At 42.2% G+C, this 12,244-nt stretch overlaps 1 protein-coding gene across 2 annotated transcripts; it reads left to right on the plus strand.

The window, feature by feature from the left end:
- The first annotated feature begins 1,109 nt into the window (after nt 1–1,109).
- On the plus strand, nt 1,110–11,988 carry skor1a (SKI family transcriptional corepressor 1a). 2 transcript variants are annotated; one of them, XM_028013781.1, is made up of 8 exons: nt 1,110–1,996; nt 2,948–4,694; nt 5,164–5,248; nt 5,346–5,417; nt 5,578–5,640; nt 6,416–6,490; nt 6,607–6,681; nt 10,910–11,988. In XM_028013781.1, exons 2-8 carry the CDS (start codon nt 2,958–2,960, stop codon nt 11,005–11,007), a joined length of 2,205 nt encoding a protein of 734 aa, XP_027869582.1. In that variant the 5' UTR covers nt 1,110–1,996; nt 2,948–2,957; the 3' UTR covers nt 11,008–11,988. The 2 variants fall into 2 exon arrangements, with proteins under 2 accessions (XP_027869582.1, XP_027869583.1); XM_028013782.1 differs by having other exon boundaries at nt 10,913–11,988.
- Nucleotides 11,989–12,244: the final 256 nt, after the last annotated feature.

A 12,244-nucleotide genomic window follows, 5' to 3' on the forward strand; every position in this document is an offset into this window, starting at 1 on the left:
ATCAGAAGAACTTTTTCGGCTGACCGACTGTCTCGCTATTTCATGTTGCGTAAATGGTAAACTGAGTAGCAGCTGTAAACAATATTTGTATAATGATTTTTGTTTTAATTATTATTATTCTTTGCACAACATCTTTTGGTGGAAGTTCAGATTTTCCTGGGCTTTGGTTAAGATGTAGGTCATTACTCCTTAATACCAGATATGCCTATTTGGCAATTTATGTTTTGTAGCAACCAACCGTAAGTCGGCTTGTAGCCACCAGAGGAACATTTTGTGACCATTTTGACAACATATGATTTAAAGTACTTTTAGGTGTCATCCAAGGAAATGCAGCAGTTGGACCCACCAAAAACGGTCTGTTTGTAAAGAACAGAAATGAATGAAAACTGGTCACAATACATGGATTTCAATTGTACAATACTGGTTAAAAATAAGGAAAGGGAAAACTGACCCCCATCTGGAGCACTTCATCCAGATGTTGTGCATCACTGTTAAAAATATATGTTAAAAAAAACAACACCACCTTGGCTTGTCACTGATAGTTTTGACCCAAGAACAAAAAGACTCAAAAAGATTAACTAATGTGTCACATTGTCTAATGACCTTAACAGTGTCTTACAATAAATCATAGGTTGATAAACATATAAGTTTGATATATTTAACATGTCTGTTATGTTATTAGGTAATTTTATCAATGTAGATTAATTCGTTTTTCACTGGAAAGGAATGCTACAAAGTGCTGTGATGTTTTTTTTCATTTCTTTATCTATTATTGTTATTTTAATTCTGTTTTTGGTGTCCTTGCAGCATGCAAGCATTTTTAAAAATCTATTTATTATGTATTTATTGGTGGTCTGAGCCCCTTTGAAAGGCTTTCTAGGGACACCCCTGCATTTTATATCAATAGAGTTTCTTCATACGAATCAAAAAACGCCTAAAACGACCTCGACCTTTAACAATATTTACTTCACTATGGTTCGTGTCGATGGGGAACATTAACCGGCTTCATTCAGTTATTATTGCAATAAGTCAAAACTCAACCTGCTTAAATTTCCACGCATCCGTCTTAGATTAGCATCCATCCTTCCTTTCAGCCTCTTTTTTTTTTTTTTTTTTTTTACGTCCCTGAAGCTGCAGGAGGTTTTTCTGCTTGGCGAGCGTGGAAACCTGACAGATGGCCGAGTAACTTGATAAATAATCCCGGGCCTTTTTGGTGTTCTTTCTGCCCTGCGCAGCGCAACGTGTGCTCCAACTCGCTTTGACTCTGGGAGCAAATTACGCAAGATGCACAGTCGCAACCGAGCTGATCCTTCATGCAAATGAAATGCTGTGATCAGTTTGACCCCAGCGGGGCCTCCAGAGGGTCTTCACTAACTAGAGTTTAAAGGAGCCGCTTCACATGTTACCCACTTGACTGCATCTCCGCGTAAATGCTGTACATTTCTGATCAATTGTCTTCTAATTCGCTTTTGTTATTCGACTCGAACTAGCAGGAATTAACGATAATCTCAAGGCCAAATTTCTCCTAATATGGGGTCAGCGGGGGCTTAATTGGGAATCATCTCTCTATCGTCTTTGCGAGTCAAAAATTGTGAATTATCCAAAGTGTTGTGCAGCTCGGCGTGTGTTTGTGTGTGCGTCAGAGGAGGGGAGGCAAAGAGGGAGAGCTATTACACATCAGCATGACAGCAGCAGGAGGAGGAGGAGGAGAGAGGTGCCATGTGCTTCCTGTCTACACGCCATTCACCTCCCTGAGCTCCAACAGGATGGAGGTCCTGTGCGCCGCCGCCGCTGCTGCTGCTGCTGCTTCTTCTCGCATGTCAGCCAACTGATATAAAGTTGGCACTCTGCGGTGTTTTGTCCTCTTGTTTTTAATCGTCGTTTCTACCGGACACATAAATCCTGAAATTTCATCTCCTTGTCATTTTTAGTTTTATTGTTTTATTTTTTTCCCCCCACTCTGATCATCGCTGGAGTGTCTTTTCGGGAGAGAAAGGTACGTCGTCTTATTTTTATTTATTTATTTATTTTACGTATTTATTCAAATTAACTAAACAATATATCAATGTCTACATGTGTCTTTGTTACCATCTCAAGCACGAATCGAGTTTGGAGCATGCGTGCATCTTTGATTCTGAAAACTGTTACTCAGCCATTAAACTTTAATGAAAAACCTGCATGCCAGATCTCCGCGGCCTACATTACGCAGTCAGTAGGCGCAGGTGAACGTGAGAGAGGCCCGCTCCAACCTAATTCCCGGCCACTGTCTGAGGCTAATCTGCACTGAAGCTTTAATTATATATAGGGCTGGTCTTTTATTAACAATGCGGGGACGCACGCTTGGATCCGTGTAATTACCAGAAAAGCAGCTTACAGTTGCTCTTTTCCTCTCCGCTAAGCGCATTGGCGCAGCTCAGGCTGCATTCTCCTTCTGTCCTTTTCCGTGTGTAAGGATCTTATGTGACTCTTAAGTAGCTGCTCCGTAAGTGCTGAGCCGATTTGAAGATAAGGGGAGCAGGAGAGGTCCTCCTTCCACGCAGGAGGTCACCCAAAAAAAAAAAAAAAAAAAATCCTGTAGAGAAGGCCGGATGCGCAGAAGAAGGGCTCGGACTGATTTCACTTTTGCAGTTATAAAATTTTTCAGAAACTATTATTTATGTATTTATTATTATTATTATTATTATTATTATTATTATTATTATTATTATTATTGTTGTTGTTATTATTATCATTATTATTTTAATAATAAATATTTCGTATTAATGGGATTATTAGTGTTTGTATTTGCATATTGATTACTTATTTAGATTTAAATTAGCACCAAAAAAAATAGTTATGATTAAATAGTTGACATAATTACATTTAATGCTTTATATATATATATATATATAAATAGTTGTACATCCCACCCTAAGCTAAATTTCAGCACTTTGTCTTTGACCGTCAGGCTTCCAGGGATGGAGTCGATGCCCGGACATCTTGGAGACGCGGGACGAGACGCCAGCTCCTCCCCGAGTTTGAAGCAGGACGCTCAGAGCTTTTCCGGCCCAAACTCCCTCAAACCGAACCAAGTGAGTGAAACCTCCCTGTACGGGGTGCCCATCGTGTGTCTAGTCATAGATGGGAAAGAGAGACTCTGCCTGGCACAGATTTCCAACACCCTGCTGAAGAACTACAGCTACAACGAGATCCACAACCGCCGCGTGGCTCTGGGCATCACCTGCGTGCAGTGCACGCCCGTCCAGCTGGAGCTCCTGCGGCGCGCCGGGGCTATGCCCATCTCGTCCAGGCGCTGCGGCATGATCACCAAGCGGGAGGCCGAGCGGCTTTGCAAGTCGTTCCTGGGGGCGCACAGCCCCCCGAAGCTGCCGGAGAATTTCGCCTTTGACGTGTCGCACGAGTGCGCGTGGGGCTGCAGAGGCAGCTTCATCCCCGCCAGATACAACAGCTCCAGGGCGAAGTGCATCAAATGCAGCTTTTGCAACATGTATTTCTCCCCGAATAAGTTTATCTTTCACTCCCACCGCACCCCGGAGTCTAAGTACCTGCAGCCGGACGCGGCCAACTTCAATTCGTGGAGACGGCACCTGAAACTGACGGAAAAGAAGCCGTCTGAGGATATAAACCACGCGTGGGAGGACGTTAAGGCCATGTTCAACGGGGGGAGCAGGAAAAGGACTCTGCCCATGAGCGGGTCGGGGATGTCCTCGTCGCTGAAATCGCAGGCCTCGTCCAGCTTGGCTCCAACTAGCCCCCCTGAGATCCCTCACAAAACTTTACGGTGCGACGAGGAGCAGGGAAGCAATAACTTGAGCTTGGCTGGCGGCGCGCGGAGCTACCCGGTCATCCCGGTGCCCAGCAAGAGCTTCGGTATGCTCCAGAAGATCCCCACACCCCTGTTCCCTCCCCACCCGTATGGCTTTCCCAGCTACGGGCTGTGTCAGAAAAAGAGCGACGGGGTGACTGACGGTAGCAAGCCCAGTGTTCCCGGGGTGTTTTGGCCCGGCGCAAAGGACTCCCTCTACCCAGCGTTCCCCATGTTCTGGCCCGCAGCCGGTGGGCTGCCCATGCCGCCCTATCCGGGCTCCCCGCCCAAGCCTCCGGCAGAGCGGCCGGGCGTCCGGCAAGCTGAGTTGGACCTGTCTGACCAAAACGACCGGGGCGCAAACACACCCAAAGACACAACCCCACACCCCCACCACGAGCGCAGTCCCAGCTCCCAGTCCTCCTCCACCAGGAACGACGAGGACAAGTCCGGGGACGAGGCCTCCCAGAGGAAGATCAGCTACATCTCGGCCTTCAGGCCCGTGGTGAAAGACGCGGAGACCATCGCCAAACTCTACGGCAACCGGGACGGGTTCGGCGCGCGCCCGGGCTACCTGTCCCCTGATTTCATCAGCGAGAGCTCCAGCTACAGGTCGGCTTCTCCGGATAGGGACAGCGTGGTGGACGACGAAGACGACGACCCGGACGTGGACGTAGAGTCCAACCGGGGTCCGGAGGAAGAGGAGTCGGTCCTGATCTCCCCCGGTAGGGACCTGCAAGGGTCCGTCGCGCTCGAACGGGTATGTTCTGTTCCTGAGGAGGGCCAGGAGCGGCCCGACGGCTCCTCCAGCCCCGGGGCAGCTGGGGCATCACCGCAGGGCTCGTCGGATGAGGACCGACAGATGCGCAACGGCTCCCCTCTTCATGAGGTGAGATTAGATGAAATGAAGCTATAATGATCCCCGGAGGGAAAGTTGGACTGAAGCAGCAGGGGTAAATATGACGGAAATGGTGACCAGCACAGACTTAATCAAAGGCAATTGGCCTTTGTACTTTATAAAACAGAGATAAAATGACTTGCTCTTGAGCAAGGCAGCAGGACTGTTATTATTATTATTATTATTATTATTATTATTTAAATATATTTAAATAATAATAAAAAAACTACAACAACATTTTCTTTCTTTATTATTTCAACGAACCTGGTCAATTATAGATCACAGGTTAAAAAATAGGCCAACACTTACTAGTCATAATTTTAAATAAAAGGCTTTAATTATTATATATATTTTTTAAAAACAGAGCTTCATTTTTTTTTCTTTTCTTTTTTGTTTTTGAATGGCTGCAATTATGTGAAGAACCGCCGCAAATAGCGTGTAATTGCTCTCTGTTTTGCAGGTGTACCCACATGAAAAGGACGGCCCGGTGCTCCTCCTGAACGAACCTCCTTCCTACGGCTCCAAGCAGTCCAGCAGAGCCAGCGGTACAATTATGGATCCAATTCATTACCGGCTGTTTATTCGACCACATTTTTGAGCAACCTTTTCAGCCAAGGCGATTGTCCCCCTGTTTATGTCCAGGCGTCCATCACATAACCGAGACACAAGCGCAGCGCGGTTCAGCGTCCTATCCAGAGCAGAAGGACAGACAAGGTTTTTAAAGCATCCTCTTGTGTATTTCCCGATAAAATACGATTAATTGTTTAAAACTAAAAGCTTGAAATCATGAGATGCTTTTTTTTTTTTTTTTGTTTTTTTAAATAAAGACATCGTTTTAAATTTATGTGATTTATTTTTAATGATTTATTTGCAGGTGATGGAGCTTTACGCATCGACATCAGCGTCCATGAGAGAGATCTGGAGAACATGGCCAAAGGTAGGAAGCGCTTTAATCCTCAAACTCTTAAAGTTTAACACATTATCCGCAATAATTCACAATGCAGCAACAATTTGATCCGGGGGAAGGGGGCGATCTTATTTCCTTGTTTTTATTTTTGATCGTTTACATTTACGAAGCGAAACTGGGGCCCCTTAGCGATTTAAACAAATTCAAGGCGCGTGTGAATAAAATTAACACACAGATTTCCTCCTGATTTGAAACGAAGCCGCTAAAGACGCACGCGCCCGAGTCTCCCGAACGCGAATTTGCATTTTATGGGCCTACAGTGCTTCCATAGTTGTTAACCACTTAATCACGAGATGTAGGAGTTTTGACTTATTATTGTAAGGGGAAATCGTTTAGAGGCTATTAATATTTTAACGAACAGAGCCATAACCCCGAGGCGCGGCAGCTAATTATTTTACAACGCTTGGAAAAACCCTGGGACTCCGTTATTATCGTCTCCACCTCCAGGCAACGCATGGCAATTACTGCGGCAGCCTGAGAGAGAGAGAGAGAAAGAGAGAGAGAGAGAAAGAGAGAGAGAGAGAAAGAGAGAGTGAGGGGGGGGGGGCAATGGTTGTTATCAAGGATAGAGACACACCTGAAGTCGCTTTACTGCAGGGGCTGCAACAGATCCTTATGAGTAGAAAAAAAAATAGGATGTGAATTTGATCAGGTGTGTGTGTGTGTGTGTGTGTGTGTGTGTTTTTAACTGTATTAGTGGAGATGCGATGGGATCATCCGTCTTGATGCTAATGTCTCTTTCCAGAGGAGCTGCAGAAGCAGCTGGTGGAGCAAGTGGAGCTGAGGAAGAAGCTGGAGAGAGAATTTCAGCATCTGAAAGGTATGAGAGGCAAAAAGTGAGTGTGTTCAGCGAGCTAAGAGTCGTTAGAAAAAAAATAAATAAAACAAGACGCAGAACAAGTCTACCCATACGATGAGGTTCCTTGTTCTCCTCAGATAATTTCCAGGACCAAATGAAGCGTGAGCTGTCCTACAGAGAGGAAATGGTCCAGCAGCTGCAGATTGTTCGAGGTGGGTCTCTTTCTGCTGCTCTGGCAAGCAGACTCAGATCGGTCCTCCTTTCAGTTAAAGCAACACAACTCTTGTTCGTTAATCCAGCTGGCTTCTCGTGCTCATAAAAGGAAAAAAGTGACACTTGCATATTTGAAATATCAACACATGAAGTTGAGTTGTTTAGTTTTTTTTTCCTGTAAAGCTCCACGTTTATTTAATATTTCGTCCCACGGTTGAGGGGATTAACGGACATCCAGAGGTGAAAACTGAGACCACATTGTTTTGCTCGCAAATGTTATTTTCTCCTAAATCATGCTCTGGAAAATTGAATAGACAGACCATTATGTAGCTCTGTATCGGTTACATGCAGTAGACATCAACTAATGCCACCCGTTAAAGGATTGGTTTAACGTTACAGTAGTTTAAATACAGGGTTCAAGTACACAGAGGGGTCACTCTAAATACCACAGGGGCAAACGGCACACATTACTACTCCTCCACATAATGCTCACGATTTTATTTCATTTTTATTTTTTTACTTTCCTCAGTAATCCTTATTTTATTTATTTATTTATTTTTTTTAATAGACACTTTGTGCAGCGAGTTGGACCAAGAGAGAAAGGCTCGTTATGCAATACAGCAGAAGCTAAAAGGTAAATTTGATCTGGCCCACAGGGAGAAAACAATATTCACATTTTACCCACAAGCTCAAAAAATATATGCAAGTGCTACTTTTTTTATCATTATTATTATTATTTTTCAGTCAGCCTCTCCTTTCATCGATGGTCAGTATTTACTGTAAGGAAGAGTTAAAGTGCAGCCTCTCATTTTTCACGCCTGTCTCCAGTCGGTGCTCACAGTAGTGGAAAGCACCGTTGGCCACAATATTCATTCCTTTGTTTTATAGCGGCTGGAAAGTATTTTTACTGTGAGTGATGAGAAAAAAAATGACTCAAAGAAAGATAATCTGACTTAATAAAATTAACCTATCAGTTGTTTAGAGTGATTGTTTTATTTATTTGTTTATTTTACAGGAAATTGTATTTCTGAGATCTGACCTGAGCTTAGCCAATCAGTTTATCATTCATTTTCCTTCAAAATGTGTTTCTGCAAGGGAAAAATATGCAAAAACAATGTGCAATTTATAAACCAAATTAAACAAAATGTGACAATTTTGTATGTAATAGTAAGTGTGGCAGCTGTCATTAAATGAACATACAAAATAATCAATTATAACAGATTTCTCCTCTTATTTCCGTTGCTTTTCTGATTCCATCACCTTATCTCTTCTTCTTCTTCTTCTTCTTCTGCTCTGCTGTTCCGGCTCCCAGTGGAGAGTCAGCTCTACTTCCCACTGTTTCATTAGATGCATGGAAATGCTAATCAGCTCCTATTCTGTTACATCTTTGGTGACATTTGCTTTAAAGTTTGTACTACTTGGCTAAATTTTTTCCCTTTTCATTATATCAGTTGTAATTTTTGTTTCTCTTTGGGTAATATATTTATTTACATTTTATTTAGTTATAATTATATACGTATATAAAAAAAAAAGAAGTGCCGTTTCTCCACCAAAAGCTAATAAGCAGCAAATGTTTCATGAAATCCAGCAAACTAAAACATTGCTGTGTGTGATGGTGGTGATGCTGAACGATGAAACCGGATGGAGTAAAATGATATTTTTTTGTGAAATCACAATCATCTCATAATAGGGGAAAAACAAACCCTGTTTTCTCGCAATAACCACTGCTCAGCTGGAAAGATGAACTATATGATGGGTTTGGTAGACGGTTCAGGCAACAACAGAGCTTCAGGATCTTTGTTGAGACTCATGCTGACAAGAGGAACAAACTTTTCTATTTTTTTAATACAATTTCTAATTTTCCTTAATAAAAAAAATCAAAAGTTTTATCAGATTTTCATACAAGTCCAAGACAGTCACAACTAGCTAGATAAAATCCACCCAATTTTTCTTTTCAATCAGAAAAATATTGAGCCCTAAAACTCAGAGTTGTTCTTTCTTTCTTTTTAGAAACATTTGGAGCAGATTTCCAAAAAAATGTTTTTGTCAAAAATACTTCTTTTTTTAAATTTTCACCAGAGAGGCTTGTTGGTGCTCAGCAGGACAGAAAATATCTCAAACCACTTCTATTTGGACCCGCAGCTAAACTGGATAAAATAAATAAATCTGCTACTTTCCTCCAACAGTAGCTGAAACGACAAATATCTCCCTGAATGTTGATGTTCGCAGTTATGCTATCAGGAAAACCCAGTGAAAGGAGATGGGGAAAGCCAGTTCTGCAAGAGTCGGCTTTCTTAATATCGCCTGTGACCAGAATGTTTCCAAAAACAATTCAGCTTCTTACTAGTAGATTTTCTTTAAAATGCAAATGAGTTTTAAAATTTCTGATGACATTTCTGTGGCGGTCGAATCCTGGTTTCGGGCTCAACGATCAAACTTCAAAGCTGCAGGGGGAAAAAAAGAAAATCCCAAAAGATTGGGAAACGATACTAAAATAAAAGAGGAAGGGGAGAAATGTTGCGTTGATCAATATCACAGCAACTATGACAACATCTACAGTTCATAAAGTGTGAAGCTTCAGGCTATTGGATGTCCCTCCATCCCTCAGTTGTTGGTACTTAAATACAATTATAGACACCAGGGGCCATTAGACAATCATGCATGTAGACAAATAATGGTGGCAGTAAAAGTTTGTTATTCTTTGTCTAAGAAAAAGAAGAAACTGGGCGACTAAAGAAAGGAAAAGAATCTGAAGACTCAAGTTTAAAAGAACAATTGTTTAATGGTAAACATTTCTGTATTTGCAGGGTTCAGGTGGTTACTTTGCAAAATCGCTAAACAACTTTGGTAATGAAAGAAACTAGGAGTGAAAAAGTCTGTTATAAAAACCCTAGGATGTGACAAAAACCAATGAATGACACTTTGATGTTATTTGGAGCCTGACGTTATAAGTTGCCAGTCGATGTTGTTTCTGAAAAACTTGTGGAAAAACTCTTTACGCTGCTAAAACATTACAACTCTTATGTCCACAGACAGGAAAACCCAACAAGTCTCAATAAAATAAAATTAAAAAAAGTAATCAAGAGCAAGTTAGTTGAAAAGTGTTAATCATCGTGGATTTCATTGGGGCTATTTGCATAACTCTACTACACCTTCCTTATTTTTCCACACTGCTACCATTATTTACCCGAAAGTATGAAGCGTCATTCTTGACCAAGAGAGGCAGAACAGCTAAAGCATAAGAAAAGTCAGTTTTTTGACTGATTTCTTTTATTCTCTGGAGGAAAATCGGCTAACAGCTGCAGAAGACTCCAGCAGGACACTAGAGCTCCTGTGGAACGGTTAAGATCAAAATGTATTCCTGCGTTAAGAGCGGTCCAGTTAAAGTTCAAACATAAATTAAATTGTTCCTTTTAAAATGGCAAAGTGTTCAGCTAAAGCAAGTAGCGGTATGATGCAGATGTGAGGAAACTCACCAACTTCCTGCAGTTTTCAGCTTTTCTTCTGAGCTGAGGAGCAGAGCAGATGAAGGACAGTTGTTGGGGATGCTGTCATTTCACCACTCAGATATGTGATATTAAAAACAAACGTAATATTTCTGTGTAGGACAGCTTCTGTTTGTAAAGTGTTTAAGGCCAGAAGTCAAATCCAGACACTGGTTTAGGTTTATTTGTCCTAATATATATATTGAAAGATTAGATTTCCACTCCATACACATATATTTTCTAGAGGTGTTGTAACGTTTTGTCGTATGAGACGAGTTGAAAGTACTTAAATTTAAGATTTAATGAAAAAGTTAAACACAAAATTTTATGTTTCATCGTTCTTTTTTTCTTTTTTCTTTTTTCTTTTTAAATGCTCAAGAGATAAACTGAACATGGTTTGCTTTAATGGAAGAAACAAAGTGGACATATTTTATTTTTTATAACTTCTGAAATTTCGCGGTCATTTGTCAACAGAAACGGGTTGTGTGTTGCTCTTTCTTCAAACGCATTTGCTGCAATTTTTCAAACTCCTGTTCTGGTCAGTCAGGTGTGCATCATTCTGCCAGCGATTCTGCCATCATTGTGGCCCTCATTATTCAGAGGGCCACAAATGGTCCCCTGGGGCCACACTTTGTACACCTCTCGTTTAACATGTCAGAATTAAAATAGATCCGGTCACTAATCGAACTTTTGTTGTTGTTCTCGCCTTCATGTCCTCACCGATGGACTCCTTTCCCCCCAGAAGCTCACGACGCCCTTCACCATTTCTCCTGCAAGCTGCTCACTCCCCGCCAGTGCACCGGAGCCTGCACCTTCAAGCCGCCCCTGCTGCCCCCTTAGTGCCACCGCACCCGAGCAGCCCAAGGAATCGCACGCACACTCACACACACTCAAAGATCCGGCCTCGAGAGCCTTCATGTGTTCACCTCTCACACCTGTAACTCCGGGACTGCTCCTCGACCTCCTCCTGCTGCTGCTGCTGCTGCTCTGTGGATATACCTCTGAGAGAATCCATCAAGGCTCCGGAGGAGACGGACTGGGCCGCGGCCTCTCCTCCTAAGAACCAGACTCTTGTGTTAAAGAGGAAACATGAACTTCACGCTGTGAACTGGAGGACTGCTGATCCGAAGCTGCAGAGCTCAAACCAAGGAACGAATGGAAACTGTCTGCTCTTTCACTACTCTGAAGAGAAAAATACATTATATACATACAAATATATATATATATATATACACGTCATGTGACAATGTGCAATGCTTGTATTTATTATGACATTAAGTTAAAAGCTCATTTGTTAGATTTTGTTGCATCTTTGAATATGTTTTTACATGTATTTGTAATTTATCTTGGGTTTGTACACTGTGTTTGTCATGAAGCACTTTAAACGGACGACATTTCCAAACACCAAGACTCCCTCCTCCAATTCGTCGTTGCGTGTCACAAACGCAGGACGTAGTAACGAGCACTTACCGCAGCGACCCCTTCAGGTTTTCACTTCAGACTGTAAAGAAATGTTCTGCAACAAGCTAAAAGGAAGAAGACGCAGCAAAACAAACACACTGATGCATCTGTTCAAGAATGTTTCTCATTCTTGCTTTCTGTTGAATTTGTCTGTCTCAGCAAACTGAACCAAAACCTTTTTTGTTTTCACCTGAAGCGCTTTTTATACGAACACTGTTCCAAGTATGTAAACTACAAACTCCTCCTTTTTTCTTGTTTCTGAACTCGTTCAAAAGAAGAATCGACTCTTGCTTTCTGACACAAACACACCATTCCCCTGTTTATCTCTGTACAAATTCAAATAAAACCTGAAAAGCAAAAGCTCTCTGGGCTTCATGTCCCTGACTTTTACAGTTTTTATTTGTTTTTTGTTTGTTTCATTTTGTGTTTTTTTTTTTTGGTTGTTTCTTTTCCGGGGTCCCCTGGTGGGACCCTGACACCTGCTGGCCTCTTTCCAGAACAGCTCCCCTCTCCCCCGGGGGGGATCGGGTTGCCTCCCATAGTTGTTTGAGCTCAACATGATCTCTTTCATTAGGCGGCCGACATCAGCGCATGACATGTCCAGTCATCTTCCAAT

This window comes from Xiphophorus couchianus, chromosome 4 (assembly GCF_001444195.1).
Source record: "Xiphophorus couchianus chromosome 4, X_couchianus-1.0, whole genome shotgun sequence".
Classification (NCBI taxonomy): domain Eukaryota; kingdom Metazoa; phylum Chordata; class Actinopteri; order Cyprinodontiformes; family Poeciliidae; genus Xiphophorus; species Xiphophorus couchianus.